This window comes from Asterias amurensis, chromosome 10 (genome assembly GCF_032118995.1).
Source record: "Asterias amurensis chromosome 10, ASM3211899v1".
In the NCBI taxonomy this organism is placed as follows: Eukaryota; Metazoa; Echinodermata; class Asteroidea; order Forcipulatida; family Asteriidae; genus Asterias; species Asterias amurensis.
Genome location: NC_092657.1, coordinates 16,310,744 through 16,329,172, shown reverse-complemented (window position 1 = coordinate 16,329,172; position 18,429 = coordinate 16,310,744). Strand labels below are relative to the sequence as shown.

The 18,429-nt window shown below is 38.4% G+C and overlaps 2 protein-coding genes across 2 annotated transcripts; both read right to left on the bottom strand.

Annotated features, from left to right (window-relative positions):
* Nucleotides 1-1,473: 1,473 nt before the first annotated feature.
* On the bottom strand, nt 1,474-1,983 carry LOC139942742 (CD209 antigen-like protein D). The gene has a single exon (XM_071939536.1). It carries the CDS (start codon nt 1,981-1,983, stop codon nt 1,474-1,476), a length of 510 nt encoding a protein of 169 aa, XP_071795637.1.
* Nucleotides 1,984-5,863: 3,880 nt separating this feature from the next.
* On the bottom strand, nt 5,864-14,777 carry LOC139942902 (uncharacterized). The gene is made up of 6 exons (XM_071939718.1): nt 14,620-14,777; nt 12,408-12,512; nt 10,951-11,137; nt 9,095-9,269; nt 8,019-8,101; nt 5,864-7,499 (listed from the first exon to the last, which is right to left on the bottom strand). The coding sequence occupies exons 2-6, from the start codon at nt 12,495-12,497 to the stop codon at nt 7,438-7,440; spliced, it is 597 nt and encodes a 198-aa protein (XP_071795819.1). The 5' UTR covers nt 12,498-12,512; nt 14,620-14,777; the 3' UTR covers nt 5,864-7,437.
* Nucleotides 14,778-18,429: the final 3,652 nt, after the last annotated feature.

Sequence of the window (18,429 nt, the reverse complement as noted above, 5' to 3'; positions counted from 1 at the left end):
GCTAGATCCTGAAAATCATATGGAAATTTGGTTTGTAAACCTGTTTTTATCAAAGAAGAAATTTCACGCTAAGCAAATTCTGGTGCTTAGCAGCTCTATGAAATTGGGCCCTGGTCGGTACGAAAAGGTTGACTCAGCGTACGTAGACAGAGTACACATCAGATAAACGAACAACTTCTGTTAAATTTACAAGATCAATCAGTTTGATGAACAGCTGCTATTACATCATCAAAATGTAATGGGGAAAGGAACATTTCGCCATGACTATAGCCCTTTTCACACTACAGGTATTTCCCGGGAAATTCCCGGGAAATGTTAGTCGATCTGTTCACACTACAAAACATTTCCCGGGAAATAACATTTTCCCGGGAAATAATTTACCCAGTTAAGGGGTAGGGTTAAAGGAGTTAACCCCGGGGAAAAACGTTTTTCCCGGGAAAAGCAGCTAGTGGGAACGAAAGCGGGTTTAACTTACCCCACCTTTTGCTTCCACTGTGTTGAGACGTCATTAATCTCGAAAGGTCACAGACGTCAAAAATAGCGCGCCAAATAATTCGCGTGGTAACAATAGCCCTTTTTTGTTTTCTCCTTCTGAAAGTGTTTACGTTTAGGTACGAAATAGAGTGAATTACATCAGTAATTTACAAATAAATATATGAATTAAAAAAATTTACCACGTGAATGGAATATGGAATAGAATAAAAATAGTTAGCGTGAACAAGCTTCCTACTCGTACACACGCCATGTGTGTATGGTATTTCTTATTTACATGTACTTGGCCGTTGGTGGACTTTTGTTGTCCAGAGTCAGATTGGAGTTTTTCGATCGACATTGCTGTCTACCACCTGACAGTAAATATTTTAGTTCAATTTGTTGCTCAATTTCTTACGATGGGTAGAAGTGACCGATGGAGTGATAATGAAATTTTGAAACTAGTTGCATTTTTGGCCGACGATGCAGTCCAAAAACAGCTAGATGGGATAGGCCTACAAGAAACGGGAAAGTTTTCTCAAAATTGACTGCCTGCCTGCGTGAAGCTGGATATGAACGGACCCCTGCCCATTGCAGAAAAACTGAAAACCTTGGGAAAAAAGACTATAGGTCGGTAGGATAATAGTTTTGTTTTTCAACATTGTAACTTCCGCATGGGCTGACCTGTTTACCACATTTCTTGGGGTTTGATCGTAAGTGTGAAACGACCGTGCATATTCCTAGGAAATAGTACTCCCGGGAGTTACCAAATTGGGATAGTGAGAACGGTTGCTGGGGTGGCGGTGGGGTTAAACTCCCGGGATTTTCCCGGGAGTCGATTTCCCGGGAAATGGCTCTGTAGTGTGAAAAGGGCTTAACTTAATTGTGCCTCATGAGACTCTTCTCAAAACATTTCCGTCATCGTACATGTAAGTATTTGTCTTCCGTTTCCCCCAAATTTCAAATAAGTACAAGGTCTCGAAGCTTTTTTGATGTTCTTTTTCACACTTGAAGGACTGGTCTGCCAGCCATTTTGCAAAGCGCTCTCTCTAGTCTGCTGCATTCCAAATCATTCCATTTCCGGCTTCCCCACCACGTAGTATAGAAGGCAGCACAATCTTCATCTCCCTGGTTATTCGGTTCGTTATAGTTCCAGTTTCTGTAAGCGACCTCCACGTTACCCTCTTTGCACTTCCATCTCCCCTCCACCTCTCGATCATTACAGTCGATCCATACTACCCCCTCAGATAATTGTGCTGTAAACTCGTTTTCTGGATTGGAGCTTGGTACACCCAGAACACGACCCAGGTTTCTACACTCGTCTTTAGCATCTGACCAGGTAAATCTCGGCTCAGTGATCTTGTAGCATGAGTTTCCCCAGTAATGCCAAGACTCCGGGCATGATGAGTTATCATAAATACATGTAAAGCATTGCGGGTCTCCAGATGTGATCAGTCCAAAATAGCAGCTTTCTAGAAAGGCAGCAAACAATACGAAGAGCACAACATACATATCGACGTTATAAATGGGCAAGCTGGCGAATAACAGTAGCTCACATTATACGAGTGTACCTACAAAACTATGATTCGTCTTTCTCTTTCCATGCCAGTTGGTACGAATTTGAGTATTTGAGGTTGACACACGATAAGTTTTCCCAGGTTAATGTTTCCGATAGCTACATATTTTTCATTGTTGTTCGTTTGGTTGCAGTTTTGACTTCTTGAAAACTCGTGGAAGTCTAGAAATTGAGAAAGATGTCCTATTGAGTTGTATTTAGGCAGGCTGTGTATTCCTACTGGTGCCTTGTGCCTATCTATTCTCTGTCTAAGAGTTGACGAAGGAGAATACCCAACTGGGATCAGTAGTTGTATAACTACTGGTTGTTACTGACAAATGTATGTGAATATATGAACAATTCAGCGAAGATGAACATCCAACGGCAGTTTACACGATATAAGATAAGATTCAGCTCTCCATACAAATTTAATTGTTCTTCTCAGAGAGACAAAGTCGACCCAAACGATTGCATCGCAGACGAGTTGTTATATCTCCTATTTCTGTTTCGCAACCACCCGGGATCTTGATTTCTCCTGCTGAAATGCGCACACTTTCATTGGCTAACGCCAACGATGCCTTATGAATAAACATGAACACCAACTGTGGTCTGACCATTCACACGCCACGATGGTTTCTTAAGTTGTCAATGACCAACCAACATCAGCCACAAGCGATACTAGCTGTGTTTTTGACGATGGCTGGACAATTGATTTCCTTCTTTTGAAATTGTAGCTCGCGAAGAAAAATATTGACTGCGTCTTTGATATGACGTTTCCTTCAATACACTCCAATACATATAGGAAAATATTGATTGTCATCTCCTTTCCCCCAAGCGGTGAGTCCAAACCTTATTTGCTCTTAGTAAAACTATATTTTGTATGTATTTCATGAATTGTTCACGCTTCGATTGTGGCGCCTATGCAGCTCCGCTGCTTTGATTTGGCCAGAAAGAAAAACAACAGCCATTATACAAAAAAGGAAACATCAATCACTTCGTGGAGATAATTTCACTCTGAACGTCATCACCGAGGCTGCTGTAGATCAAAATTAATCCGCTTGAGTGCTGCTTTTGTTTGCGCCAACAATCACAGTTAGAATTGTTATTAAAGGGAAGGTACAAATACTAACTTAAAAACTGACTTGGTAACTAGCATTGGAGAGCTGTTGATGGTATAAAACAATGTGGGAAACGACTCCCTCTGGAGTAACGTAGTTTTTGAGAAAGAGGTGATTTCTCACAGATTCGTCCAACAAGGATGTTTTTTCTTTCATCATTTTCTCCCAACTCCGATGACCAATTGAGCTTAAATTTTCACAGGTTTGTTGTTTTATGCATAATGTTGAGATACACCAGGTGAGAAGACTGGTATTTGACAATTACTAATAGTGTACCTTCCCTTTAAAACGTACAGTCAGTGGCAGGCAGTATGCGCAGTTTGGCAGTATGCAGAGTTATAAAGCCATTACCCCCTTTTTAGGTATGGTGGACACTACAGGATAATTTAAAATATATTTTAAATGGGAAAAGTGGTTTTAGAGAAGAAGAAATTCAATATGATTTCAATCCGACAAACAATTCTGCATGAAAATGCTTTTCAGATTGTGCGATCAAATTATGGTGTCCCAAGGAATTCTGTCCGCCGGAGATTCTTTCTCCTCGTGGCAAATTAATAGCGGGCTTTCTCAAGCCGACGGAAGGGAGCGCGGCGACGGTAAACATACTTCTAAGCGTGTTTGTATTCCCACTAGCATCAAGTGGCGTGTTTTACCACTCACTGGTGGCGGTGTGAACAAAGACGGAAGACGGAATATGGAGCTGGCATGGAGACACATGTACTTATGCAACAATTATATTTGTGACAGTCATATAAATTGTACCCCCCAATATTATTTTTATTGCACTTACTTATTATGTAACATTTAAATATTCAAGAGAAGCGCCCTCTCTTGAACAGCATTCCAATTTCACGCGCTTCCGCCACCTTCATAATGATTTCAGCGAAGATGTGACAACACCTATTTTTGTCTTCGTCTGTTTCAGGTAATAATCTTTTGGTTTATTTTCATACATTTTCCTTCTAAAAATCATCACTCATGTTCTTTATTGTAAACTGGTGCTTATCTTCAACCACTATTGATTCTATTTTTATTCATTTCGAGATTGTTAGAGATTTAATGGAATTGATTGATTGCCGGACTAAAGATTTGTCTCAATTTAGTTTTCAAATACAAGTTCATTATTTTTTTGTTGTACTATACCCATGTAGTTTATTTGACAAGAGTTGCTATTAATAAGTATTTGTTCTTTAAAACATTTCCGTTACATCGGCTAAGTTTTATTTGCATTTTGTTGTATTCCATCTATTATCTAAGATCACATGTCATGATCTTGAGGCATAGCTGTTTATTTAAAGCCATTTTAAATTTCATTTAATATTGTTTGTTTTGAAGTATTGTCCTGTGATTATTTGTTTTATAATTTAATTAAGATAATGATTCAAGCGAAGACGTGACAACACCTGATTTTGTCTACGTCTGTTTACAGGAAATAGAATGGTGCACCGAGTGTAAAGAAAACAATAGAGAGAGTCACATATACAAGTAGAGCTTGGTTGGATGCGCCCATGTGAGAAAGAAGGTACAACACGCCCATTAATGCCAAGTGGCCTCATCTTTCCTGGGGGAAAAATACGCTATAAGGGATTACTGTATATAGAAGAGTTTGCGGTAACACCATGTAATAACAATCTCTAAATGAGTTGGGGTGGTTCTGAAAAGAACCGTTGGGTTAACTCGACGTTTCGATCAGTATGCTCTGATCGTCTTCTGGAGAATAAGACGATCAGAGCATACTGATCGAAACGTCGAGTTAACCCAACGGTTCTTTTCAGAACCACCCCAACTCATTTAGAGATTGTTATTACATGGTGTTACCGCAAACTCTTCTATATCTTATCTCCACCATGCAAAGTTTCAAATCCTACTTAAGGGATTACTGATTATGATAGGTGCGTTCGTTTAGCTTCCCTGAGTCGACCCCGGTGTGTGGCGTTTTTTTTTTTTTTTTTTTCAGGACGAACACGGGTAATTAACCCCATGGTAACCCCCGGCACACTTTCACTCTGTCCCCGCCTATGTTCTTAAAATTATTCCACCGGGTTCCGGTTGCACGTTTCAAGAATACCCGGGTGTTTAACCGCTTACCCATACTCCACACCGGGGCCTATTTTCATAAAACCTGTAAGCACAAAGAATTGCTTAGCATAAAATGTCTTCCTTAATAAAAACAGGATTACCAACCAAACTTCCGCGTGAAGCCCGGTTCATACTTCCTGCGAATGCGAATGCGAATCGAATTTTACGTGAATTTGAAGTCACAACTATCCCTTCGCAGCGATATTCGCAAGTGAGTTGATCGGAGGGGCAACTGCTGCGAAAATCGTTGCCAATTTTGTGACGTCAACATTCGCTTCGCATTCGCATTCGCAGGAAGTATGAACCGGGCTGTAATTTCAGGATAAGTAAACAACAGCTGAATGCCAGTAACAAGCAATATGCAACAAATTAAAATATTATCGTTGATAATCTTGGTTGGTAATGAAGACGTTTCATGCTAAGCAAATGTTTGTGCTTGCGGGCTTTATGAAGTTGGGCCCAGTGGAGTTTAATACTCCCCGGGTATGCCCATTTGCCGGGATAGATCAAGGGTAGATTGGCCGTTTTCTCCGGGGTTGCACCGGGGGAAAGAATACTGTGAATAGTTCCCCGGGCCTGGACAAATATATTATTGTAGGACGGTTTTGTAAAACTTGAAGAAGAAAAAAAAAAACACGATTCAATATGAATTGTTATTGCCACTATTCCCACTTTAATGACTCAACTCGAATTAGATAAGCAATAATTTATTTACCTCTTATAAGATACCAAAATCAAGTCAAATAAAAACTACGTTTGTCATAAGTACATAATGCCAAATGTAAATGATTCTCAATATTATTATTAATCAATATTCTTTAATAATTTATTCCTCTTCAAGCAGAAAAAAACTGCTTGAACAATTTCCAAGCAAATTGCTAGGCAATATTTGAGTGGGCACCAGCCACGACAATGCAAACTGAATGTAATGTTTGCTGACAACCTGTGTTAACATGTTTCTGCTTACCCAGGTGTTAAGCAAGTTTTGTGTTTACAGGCTTTGTGAAATTGGGCCCAGGGCTCAGTGTTGAAGAAGACATGCCTTACGGGCCGACTGTGTGCTTACTGGGTGATTTCCGTTTCATAGCGCTGCTTACCGTAAGCACACGAAAAGGCGTGCTAACCTTCCTATGGTTTCTGCATGAAAATGAATGACGTATTAAGTAAATTGATGATGAACGCACCGGCTGGCCGCCTAATAGGAGGCTTTCTGTGACGATAGGTGGCAGCAGAACTACCGAGTAAAGCCATTGTTCTCAGAATTATGCTCATGTTCAGAACTACGTAAACAATGGAAATTTACCCGTTAAGTCTGCTGCCACCTAGCGTTGGAAAGTCCCCAATTGTCTTGCTAACATGTAAAATATGCTAACATGTATACCAAATTGCCTGCTAAAGTTGCCATGACAATTTGCTCAACGATAAGTGGCGCTATTGGATTATGAACCCTGTTCACGGGTATAATGTGTTAAGTTGAATGTCCTTCGTACCATGTGGTGCGCTATTTAATTCAAATTGGGCATGCATTTGATTTTGGGACCCCTGGGAACGAGGTTGCTCTATTTAACACTGATAACCAAAGAGTTTTATTTTTATCATTAAGAACACAAAAATTAATATAATGATTAATCAAATTTTATTTGAAACAAAAATAACAAAAAAAGCCTATAGACCATGTGAACTTTGTTTAAAATAAGTGTGACCTTGTACATACTTTGGGTATTCTGGCAGGCAAGATACTGCACTCTAGTCGTATGGGAAAGTTGACATTGAGATGTGCCGCTATTCATCATATCAAAAGTTGATAAGAATTAGACAGTGCAATCTCCAGTAAATATACGATTTTATGTGTTCTTCCGTTGAATTAGGCTGTCACCTTATTTATTGGCAAAAACAGAATCATTATTAGCAATTACTGCTGTCAAAGATTCTCAGCTACTCTGGTCAGTTTACTTGGCTCTTTTTATAATTACATCCTAGGCCTACTCAAAATACTTATTAGCATAACAAATTACTTGGTAACGAGTTAAAGATATGTTTTGTACCATCAACAGCTCACCATTGGTTGTTTTTTGTTATGCTAATAATTATTTTGAGTAATTACCAACAGTGTCCACTGCCTTTAAATATACCCCAAACCTAAAGACGTATAGATATTTTAATAAATATAAGTTGACTTCTTTCTTGGATACTCAGAGAGCAGTCGATGAAGACTTAGATCCCAGACATCCTCCATCCATGGAGCCCACCACCGCCCAGATTCGGCTCAATCTCAACTGTAAAATAATTTGTGAAAATTGCATTATATTAAACAAAATTGTTGCGTTAATAATATCGAAGTCTTATATGGAGCACGTATCTACCAAACAATGTACTGAGTATATACAAACTTTCAGAAACCAACACAATTTTGGAATAATTGTAACGTTGTTACCAACAGTAGCGATTTTCATTATTATTATTTTTTTTTCATTGCTTTCCATAGTTTGTGACGTTGCAAAATAAATGTTTACACTGAATTCTTGGTCCAATTTCATAAAGCCTGTAAGCACACAAAATTTGCTCAGCATGAAATTCTTCCTTGGTAAAAACAGGATTACCGACCAAATTTCCAAGTGATATTCAAGATTTAGCAAACAACAGCTGAATACCAGTTCAAGCAATATGCAACAAACGGAAATTTGCTTTGTAATTAAGTTTTTACCAAGGAAGAATTGTCGAACTAAGCAAATTCGTGTGCTAACAGGCTTTATGAAATTGGGCCCAGATCTGTGATTACGTCATGCCAACTTTACCTGCGCATGTCAGAATTGGACGTCTCTCAAGTTTGTTCTTTCCTTCTTGTCGACGCTTGCACTGCTCATTCACAAACAGACAGCTGAAGAAAAACAAAAAATAGAAGTTAGATGGTGTACTACATATTTCCGATAATGACGTCCAGCAACCGCGCGACCAAACAAAACCCGGTCAAACTTCATGGCTCTGCTACCGTAAGCACATAATCGGTGCTTATACGGAAGCAGGTAATTATACGGTAAGCGTATTTCACGGGTTGGCGGCACATTTTGGCTTCTGCGCGTGCGTACTCCACGTTACTAGGCATTATAATGCTTACAAGGATAGCGCAGAAAATTGGCGCTTGCACGTAGGCGGGGAATCGTGAGCGTAAGCGCAGAATTCGGTGTAAGCAGAGCCATGAACTTGGGCCATGCTCATTGAGCACAACCCAAGAGCCGTAAATGAACAAAGTTATAAAGAGGGCAAATGCTTTTGGGAGCATTAAACAGAAAGAAACCTTGAGTGCGTTTTGGCGACCCCAACCAAAAACTGTTTCGGTTGTTGGTCGTTGGTTCTGCTGTTCAGACTGAACGATAACCGAGTTGTGAGCTCGGTTACCGTTTTGGTTATGACGTCAGAAACAGTTTTTGGTTGGGGTCGCCAAAACGCACTCATAGTCCTGGTGTACTGGTCGACCACAGTAGTCAACCAATGGTCGACCAGCGTTTATCCAATGAAATAATTGTATCCAATGACACGGCTGAACACAATAACTTTTTATACACGAATAAAAACTGTGGACCAGACTACTTCTGTTTGTGCATGATTTAAATTACTTGCATTTGTAATTACGTCTCGTACCAAGATTACTACTGAGAAAAGTAACCTGACTCACTCGTTGTTGATGATTGTTTATCCCAAATAAAATCACTTGTATCCAATGAAATCGCTGTGTCTGTAAACCCAATACCTGCCTTTATTCACGGATACAAATTTGGCACCAGGCTACTTCTGTTTGTGCGTGATTTAAGTTAGTGACATTTGTAATAACGTCTCGCACCAAGACTTCTACTCATAACAAAAACCTACTCACTCGTTGTTGAAGGTTTGTTTGGCATTATTCTCCTGCGGGTCGATGGTGCACACCCCAGAGCCGATCAGTATGTCACTGCATGCCCGGATGTTACATTTGCATTCCGGCTCACCATCACTTTTGACTTGGCAGTAGTCGAAGATATCACAACCAAGCCCCGGCTTCTTGCATGCATCTGTGGTCAACATAATGAGGTTAAATAATGTATTTAAAGGCAGTGGACACTATTAGTAATTGTCAAAGACTAGCCTTCACAGTTGGTGTATCTCAACATATGCATAAAATAACAAACCTGTGAAAATTTGAGCTCCATCGGTCATCAAAGTTGCGAGATAGTAATGAAAGAAGAAAACACCCTTGTCACACGAAGTTGTGTGCGTTTAGATTTCGAGAGGTTGATTTCGAGACCTCAAGTTCCAAACTTGAGGTCTCGAAATCAAATTCGTGGATAATTACTTCTTTCTCCAAAACTATGGCACTTCAGAGGAGTGGTTTCTCACAATGTTTTATGCCACCAACCTCTCGCCATTACTTGTCACCAAGAAAGGTTTTATGCGAATAATTATTTTGAGTAATAACAAATAGTGTCCACTGCCTTTAAAACCATTATACACTTTCGGTACAGGAAAAAAAAAAGTTCACAGATTTACAAATAATTTACAGGGTTTACAGAAGGTAATGGTGAAAGACTTATCTTGAAATATTGTTCCATGAAATGCTTTACTTTTTGAGAAAACAATTAATCAATATAAATTCTCGATAGCGAGAATTACGGATCTAATAAACACATATCATGACACGGCGAAACGCGCGAAAACAGGAGTGGGTTTTCCCGTTATTTTCTCCCGATTCCGATGACCGATTGAGCCTAAATTTTCACAGGTTTGTTATTTTATATATAAGTTGTGATACACGAAGTGTGGGACTTGGACAATACTGTTTACCGAAAGTGTATAATGGCTTTAAAGGGAGGGTACACGTTTGGTAATAATTGTCAAAGACCAGTCTTCTCACTTGGTGTATCCCATCATAACCATAAAATAACAAGCCTGTGAAAATTTGGGCTCATTTGGTCATGCACAGTTGCAAGAAAATTATTAAAGGAATAACACCCTTGTTGGACGAATTTGTGTGCTTAATAAAAATACTTCTAGCTAGAAGTCTTTTATTATTTTAGTGGGAAATTACCTCTTTCTCAAAAACTACGTTACTTCAGAGGGAGTCATTTCCCCCAATGTTTTATATTATCAACAGCTCTCCAATGCTCGTTACCAAGTAAGTTATTTTAAGTTTATATTTGTTTTGAGTAATTACCAAACGTGTATCTTTCCTTTAAGGCAGCGGACACTATTGGTAATTACTCAAAATAATTATCAGTATAAAACCTCACTTGGTAACGAGTAATGGGGAGAGGTTGATAGTATAAAACCTTGTGAGAACCACGGCTCTCTCTGAGGTGACGTAGGTTTATTTCGAGACAGAGTTAATTTACCACGAATTTGATTTCGATACTTTAGATTTAGAATATTGAGGTCTCGAAACCAAGCATCTGAAAGCACACAACTACGTGTGACGAGGGTGTTTTTCCTTTCCTAGTTATCTCGCAACTCCGACGACCAATCGAGCTCAAATTTTCACAGGTTTGTTATTTTATGCATAAAGTATGTTGAAATAAGTGAGAATACTGGTCTTTGACAATTACCTGTAGTGTTTTGTGTATTTAACACATCTTAATACCATGGACAGCTTACAAACTTTGATTGGTCCAAAGACCTACGTTGGAAACTATCGAATATTCCTTATTAAGGAAAGGGATGTCAGAAAGGGATGTAGGTAGCAACACTTCAACCTCGTACCTTTACATTTTCCCTTGCCGGTCAAGCTATCTCCGGCTGCGCAATGGAGGCCGTGTATACAATCCTGGTCTACCAGGCATTCTCCATCAACCTCACCACCGCATGCGCAGAAACACTCTCTCTCGGCATTGAACTTGAGGTTTTCCGCGGTGACGTCCCTTGGCGGGTTGCATTCACACAACTCTTGCTGTTTAAATGGAGGATGTTGCTTGATTAAACAGCAGCTCGAAATCCTCACAAATATATAGTTGTTACATTTTTGTAATAAACGCAGTCCACGCACGAGTATCGTACCTCGATTTAAAACATGGTAAAAAAAAATACAAATTCCCCCCGAAACACTCCAAGATAAAATTCTGAAAAAAACGTGAGGTCAAACAAACCCGCGCGACAAAGGAATCGTGATGTCATTGGCGGCTATTTGGTGCAGGAAAATAGCGTCCTCAGTTTGCCAAAGCTGGAGAACTGTGTTCAAACTCAATTAGGGAAAAATCGCCACTGACGTCAATGGGTCATATAATAGATAAGCCGTTTTTGTCTCTCGGCTGAAAAAGCCGCGCGGAGAGGTGCATTTTTTTCCCTTGAAATATTGAGTATCAAATGCAAATTTTAAGTGTAAAATGGTTATAAATCAGTTTCTACGATGTATGTTTGGCCACAAAAGAGTAATAGTTAAAACACTGAGATTATCCTGTAGCCGCTGTGATTAAAATCACTATTAATAATTATTACTAATATGGGTTTTCTCTGTCAATTCCGGCAAATAACCAGCCAATTTAACCACCAGCCTATTCTATTTCCGTCGAAATCGAATGCTACTGAAAGGGTCATTCGAATTCGCTTTATGGTTAGTCAAATGTAATGTTGCGTCATTCGATTTAAACAAAATAATAATTCAATTTAGCAATTCATCAAAGCAGCACTCAAATTCGCAGATGCTTCTTGAGGCGTGTTTGTCACGAAAAAGAATGGCGATACGCTAAATTGAACAGAGAGCTATAATGAATTTGATTTGACTCAAAACGGACTTGAATGGCCGAATTCTGAATTTGAAACGCAGTAACAGTTGGAGAGGCAAAACAGCTTTAATTCGAACGCATTAAATTGAAAGTGGCTGCTCATTTGCCGACTTTGACCGAGAAAACCTATATTATGTTTTTATATAGCGCTTTACACACCATGTTCCAAAGCGCTTCCAACATCGTACCCTGCTCACTGGGCCATTTTATTCCTACTGGCCATCTCAGCTCCCTTGTTATACAGCCTGGGCTGCCAAATAATGTAGCGCACTACAGCCAAATTAATCACAAGAACCATCTCTGTCCTCACAGGTACCCATTTACCCTTGGGTGGAGAAAAGCACTTGACACAAGTGTCACGACCGGGATTCGAACCCACACTCTGCTTAAAGGCAGTGGACACTATTTGTAATTGTGAAAATAAAAATGGAGTCTTACCTCACAAACTTCGGCTGAAACCGAAACACTGTGGCTGGCATTCACACTTCCCACAAGAAGCCAGATCGTTAAGGCGAAAAACACTTTCATTCTTGAAGAGATGGTCTTCAAATAAAAAGACAAATAATATATATAATGTGATTTGAGGCATTGCATTGATAGGAACCAGTTATGTATTATATAATTTGTGACCCACTCTGTGAAAATGAGTCACATGTCGCCCAATGCAATATTAAGTTATGGGCAGTTTATTGTGGAAAAGGTAAAAAACCTTTAGTTGCATGATTAACCTTTAGAACACTTACTTTTAGGCAATAAAGCTATGAATACAACAATTTCGTGATCATACTTATGTCTGATTTATATCTCCTTTCGCACACAATGATAGTTTAAAATATAAATTTACTTGTAATTCGTTTTTCAAAAAAAAAAAAAAAATGGTGTAGTGGCTAATTTCAGCAACTCAGCAACGCGATACGCCCAAAGCTTAGACACATACCAAATTACTGCTGCTTATGTGGTCTTTCCAGCCATGCATATAACTCAATTCTTTAAATTGCCTGCATGTGACTCATTTTCACAGAGCGGGTCACACTTGGTTTGCGGCAACATCTCAATTTACATCAATGTGACGTTGAGGCCTAGACTACACTCATTGTGGAAAATATATCTTCATCAGAATGTATCAGTAAATAAAAAAGGCATAAACAAACACAAACGCATATTAAGTAATACCAAACCAGTAGTATTGTTAAAGGCAGAATACACTATTGGTAATTACTTAAAAAAAATTGAGTTTTTAAAATAAATCCGTCAATCTCGACATCGAGAATTGATAGCTGTTTTAATGTTTTCTCAAAAAGTAAAGCATTTCATGGACTACTATTTTAAGAGATGTATTTCACCATTACCTTATGTAAACCCTGTAAGTTGTTTGTAAATTTTTGAATTTTTTTTTTCTGTTCCGGAAGTGTATAAGCTCACGTGTCACGCCCATTTTTCAACATTTTGTACTGGTCATAAACAGATGTTAATACACACTCACGTGACGCGCTCTCCAACAATAGGAACAGCGAAACTGTCTGAGGTATTAAATGAATGTCAACACAAACTTACGTGGCAAGGCACAGCAGATTTGGATAGTATAGTACATTTTGAGAACTTTTTAACTTTAAAGTAGTACGGTTATGGACACAATAATGTTTGTTTGTCTGTGTGATTTTTTTTTTCTTGCAGCGGGTGGATAATAATATTCACTCCAGGTTTCCAAATCGGATATCTAAAAAATGCGATCCAAAATTTAATTTCCACGGATGGGATTTTTTTTTTGTATTTATCAACACATTCATACAAGATTGAGAAAATATAATTAGCTGTTTCAAACTGCTTAGGGCGTACCAACCAAAAGGAAACATTTTTGGCGGTACAAATACAAAACAAAAATAATGGCTTTATGTTTCGAACCAAAGTTTTTCTAGAAGGCTAAAAGCGCGGCGAGCGGTTGTATCCACGGATGAGGAATACAACTTAAAATGCTAAAGGCAGTGGACACTATTGGTAATTACTCGAAATATTTATTAGCATGAAACCTTACCTGGTAACAGTAATGGGGATAGGTTGATTGTATAAAACATTGTGAGAAATGGCTCTCTCAGAAATGAAGTAGTTTTCGAGAAAGAAGTAATTTGCCAAGCATTGGTTTCGAGACCTCAAATTAATTTAGAAATTGAGGTATCGAAATCAAGCATAATTTGAAAGCACACAACTTCGTGTGACAAGGGTGTTTTGTTTTTTTTCGTTCATTATTATCTCGCAACGTCGACAACCAATTGAATTCAAATTTTTACAGGTTTGTCATTTTATGCATAATATGTTGAGATACACCAAGTGAGAAGACCGGTCGTTGACAATTACTAATGGTGTCCACTGCCTTTAACTCATTTCTTTAATTTTATTTTTGGAACCTTTGGACATAATAAACACAATGAATTACACATTAGACAGGGTCTGTCAAGGTTATACAAAAAAAAAAAAAAAAAAAAAAAAAAAAAAACTGTCATCTTGAGATGTGCAAAACCAAACCCCTGCCAATGATAAAAATATAATGTAAAATACACAATCTGGGAAGCATTACTGACAGTAACGCTTCTCAGATTCGTATCAGATTGGAATAATATTCAAAGGGTTCCAAAATAAGAAAATGTATACAGACCCTTTCGACTCGTAGATGACTGCACCGTTCTGAGGTCGGGTATTGAAGGGTTAGGTGCTCGTCGAAGCTGTGGTAGTTGAGTAACTGTGATATAGTGACTATGGTTTTGTTGTGTGTTTATGCTGACGTGTCCACACCGAAAAGGCCGGGGCTTGCGTGGCGTAGCGAGAGGCGCTTGTACTTGGAATGAACAGCAGGCCGCAAGGGACGCAATCAAAAAGTCAGTGAAGTATAGAGATTTGTGTTGTTGTTGTTGTTGTTGTTGTTGTTTTATGATGGTTTTGACATTGTTTTGTGTTTTGAACTGACACCCCCGTTCCATTTGATGGGATGAAGGAACGAGCCTGTACTAAAAAGGGCAAAAGCGAGAAAATGTAACAATTGACTACGGTATAACCTTTACTCTCGACTGTCAAGTTTTCAAATTGGGGGGGGGGGGGGGGCAGGGTAAGGGTCCAGGAAGCATGTTAATCAAGTAATTTTAGGGCACAACAACTGCGCTTGTACGTACCCCCTTACGCATTATGAGGGCAAAACCCAATTTCACACAGCTACTAATAGGGCAAACATAATTCTGCTTAGCAGAAATGAGCGGGATACTAAGATCACATCCACTGAAGTATGATCTGTAAATTGCTTTAGGTTAAACAACAAAAATCAAAATAAATGTTTTCGGTCAAACCCCTGAATTTGAACACCTGTTGTCTCGATTTTGTTTGTTTTGATTTAACCCCACCCGGATGCTGAATTTGTTTTTGAATTATTTATAAATTCAGATAGCGGAGCCACGTCTATTAACAAGAATATTACACAAAATTTGAGGACTTGTACAACAGATGGCCGTTGCCATAGTAATGGAATTGATTTATACAAAATGCGGTGTTGTATTTTTACTTCATGATATGCCGAACTATCTGTGCACACACTATGAAACCAACTTCATGGATGCACTGAAAGATCACAGTTTGTGTTATCGATTATTTCATAATTTGAAGAAGAAAATTATTGACTAGAGCGGGATATTAACATGCAACCTACATGTAACAATAAACAATAAGGGTCGTGGGTTCGAATCCCACCGAGTAACATGCCTGTGATATTTTTTCACAGGACTCGGGAAAGTACGTCACAGGACTCGGGAAAGTACGTACCGAGTATACAGTGCTAACACACATCGTTGTATGGGTAAGAACCAAAATTGACACTCTTTATCCCCGATGAAAATTTAACATCTATTAAATAAACAATATATTCAATCAATCGATCAATCAATCAATCAATCAATCAATCAATCAATCAGGCAATTATTCAGCAAACGTTTTTGCAGCGCAACCCCCCCCCCCCTGTGAGAAATTACCTCTCTCTCAAAAAAAATGTTACTTCAGAGGGAGTCCTTTCTCACAATGTTGTATACCTTCAACAGCTCTCCGTTGCTAGTTACCAAGTAAAATTGTTCTGATAACAATTATTTTTGAGTAATTACCAAACGTGTACAGTGCCTTTAAGGTGGTCAATAAAATTGTCTTATGTATTGTGTCGTATGTCTTAAAATATCCCATGATTTTGTATATACACAACTCACAGTTTTAAATTGAACTAAATTATAAACATCACTGTAATTTCAAATCAGTTTTTATGATATTCAGTTCCGTACAATAAATTATGCAGGGAGCTTCTAGACCAGACCTAATTTCAATACTTGCTAATCAAAAGCCAACAGGTGTTCCGTTTGCGTCTGGGTGACTCAAAAAAAAAATACGCTTCGGCGATCAGAGGTAGATACATCGATTGTTTTTTAAACATGTTAGAACACGTGTACGTCTAGCTTGACGAAAAAAAAAAAAACATGTCAATGTGAGACTTTTGGACGCTTGGTGGTAGCAGACTAACCAGGTAACGAACCAGGGGCCTCTCTCAAACCAAGGCTTGGGCTCCGGCTCAGGCTCCGCGTGCTGATATCCGTCCAATACGCGCTGCTCCAAAATGCAGGTTAAATGCAAGCTGCGCACATAGCACGCGGAGCCTAAGCCGGAGCCGGAGCCCAAGCCGTGGTTTGAGAAAGGCCCCAGGTAAAATCCATTGTTCCCTGTCATGTGCGCACGCTCAGAACTACGTAAACAAATGAAATTTACCTGGAAGTCTGCTGCCACATAGCGTTCCAAAGTTTCCCTTTAAAGTAATTGTTTGATCTTTGCTTTTCTAGAAAAAAAAACCTTATTGTTTTTTATACAAACAAAGGAAGCAGTTATTTGAATTGTACTTGTTTGATTTTTATAATTCTAGAAATAGCGTGCCAAAAACACATTATTTGTATTGTTTGATTTTTGTATTAAGAAAAAAAAAAAAAAAACTTTTTCTAGATTTATTGTGAGAAAAAACAAAAACAATAAACCTAGTCTGTCCTGTGTATACGTTTGCTGTCCTCTGTACGTAACCTAAACGTTTATAGTTAAAATGGTTTGTTTTGCATTTATTTACACTATTATTCCATAAATGGTAGAAAAATAATGTTTCAAGAAACATATTGAATATGGTGGCCGGAGGCATACTTAAAGACAGTGGACACTATTGGAAATTGTCAAAGACTAGTCTTCACAGTTGGTGTATCTCAACAGATGCATACAAAACAAGCCTGCAGGCATGGGTGTGAAAGTTTGAGCTCAATCGGTCATCAAAGTTGCGAGAAAATAATGAAAGAAGAAACACCATTGTCATGTGAAGTTGTGTGCGTTCAGATGGTTGATTTCGAGACATCAAGTTCTAAACTTGAGGTCTCTAAATCAAATTAGTGGAAAATTACTTATTTCTCGAAAACTATGGCGCTTCAGAGGGAGCCGTTTCTCACAATGTTTTATACTATCAACCTCTCCCCATTACTCGTCACCAAGAAATAATTTTATGCTAATAATTATTTTGAGTAATTACCAATAGTGTCAACTGCCTTTAATGTGTTTATTTGAACGTGTAAAAAATGGTAATTAATCCAATGACAATAATCTAAATTTGTCCTACTTAAAGCTTCCTAATTATATAACTATCTAAATCATTGTGAACTTTCATTTTGTTTTCATATCCTAAGTAACTATGTATTACTGAAACTACTCACAGATTGAATATATAATTGATTTTTTGTTTTGTTAAAAATAAAATAATATGTGTAAATGTAGAGCATCAAAAAATGTGATAAATAAATAAATACAAATAAATCTGGGTTATTGTTTGGTCTTTTTGTATGTCTAGAAGTATCCTGAAGAAAGCGAAAATCACACTAATTCGAGTTAGTATCTGGTCCCCCAGAAATTTCAGTTACTATTTTAGTATGTAATTTATTAAAATAAAGACCATGAGAAACGTACACAAGTTTAACTAATATATTGTTTGATCTTTGTCAGGAAAACATAAATCCAGGCTTTGTATGACCTTTGTCTGCGAATTGGCCCCCACTCCCGATTTTCGAATTGCGTTCGAGAGCTCTCATTGACTGAGTTTTATTTTGTGTTTAAACATTTTTTTTACAGAGAAACAATATTGTTGTTTTTAGGGCAAGTTTTATCGACTATTGATACCCTATGGTATCGAGACTTCGCGCTGCCGCCACCCCGGTTCGAACCGGGGACCTTTCGCTTCAGAGTCCGGGGCCCTCACCGGTGCACCACGGTGGGTCCCCCCAAGATAGTACGCATTAAAGACTTCATGAACCTTTTACACATGATACTATGGCACGGGGAATACAGTACTTTGTACTTTGGTAAAGGTATGTATGCCTATACAGAGAATCTGAACACTTGTTTAATTTACACTAATTCTTAA

What these genes read in the sequence shown, in the direction of transcription:
- LOC139942742 (XM_071939536.1), bottom strand. Translation starts at nt 1,983, where the DNA reads ATGTATGTTGTGCTCTTCGTATTGTTTGCTGCCTTTCTAGAAAGCTGC.
- LOC139942902 (XM_071939718.1), bottom strand. Translation starts at nt 12,497, where the DNA reads ATGAAAGTGTTTTTCGCCTTAACGATCTGGCTTCTTGTGGGAAGTGTG. An exon ending in AAACAAACCTTCAACAACGA is followed by an intron (nt 8,102 to 9,094) that starts GTGAGTAGGTTT and finishes GTTTTTCTTCAG; the next exon opens with CTGTCTGTTTGTGAATGAGC. An exon ending in TCCAATTCTGACATGCGCAG is followed by an intron (nt 7,500 to 8,018) that starts GTAAAGTTGGCA and finishes ATTATTTTACAG; the next exon opens with TTGAGATTGAGCCGAATCTG.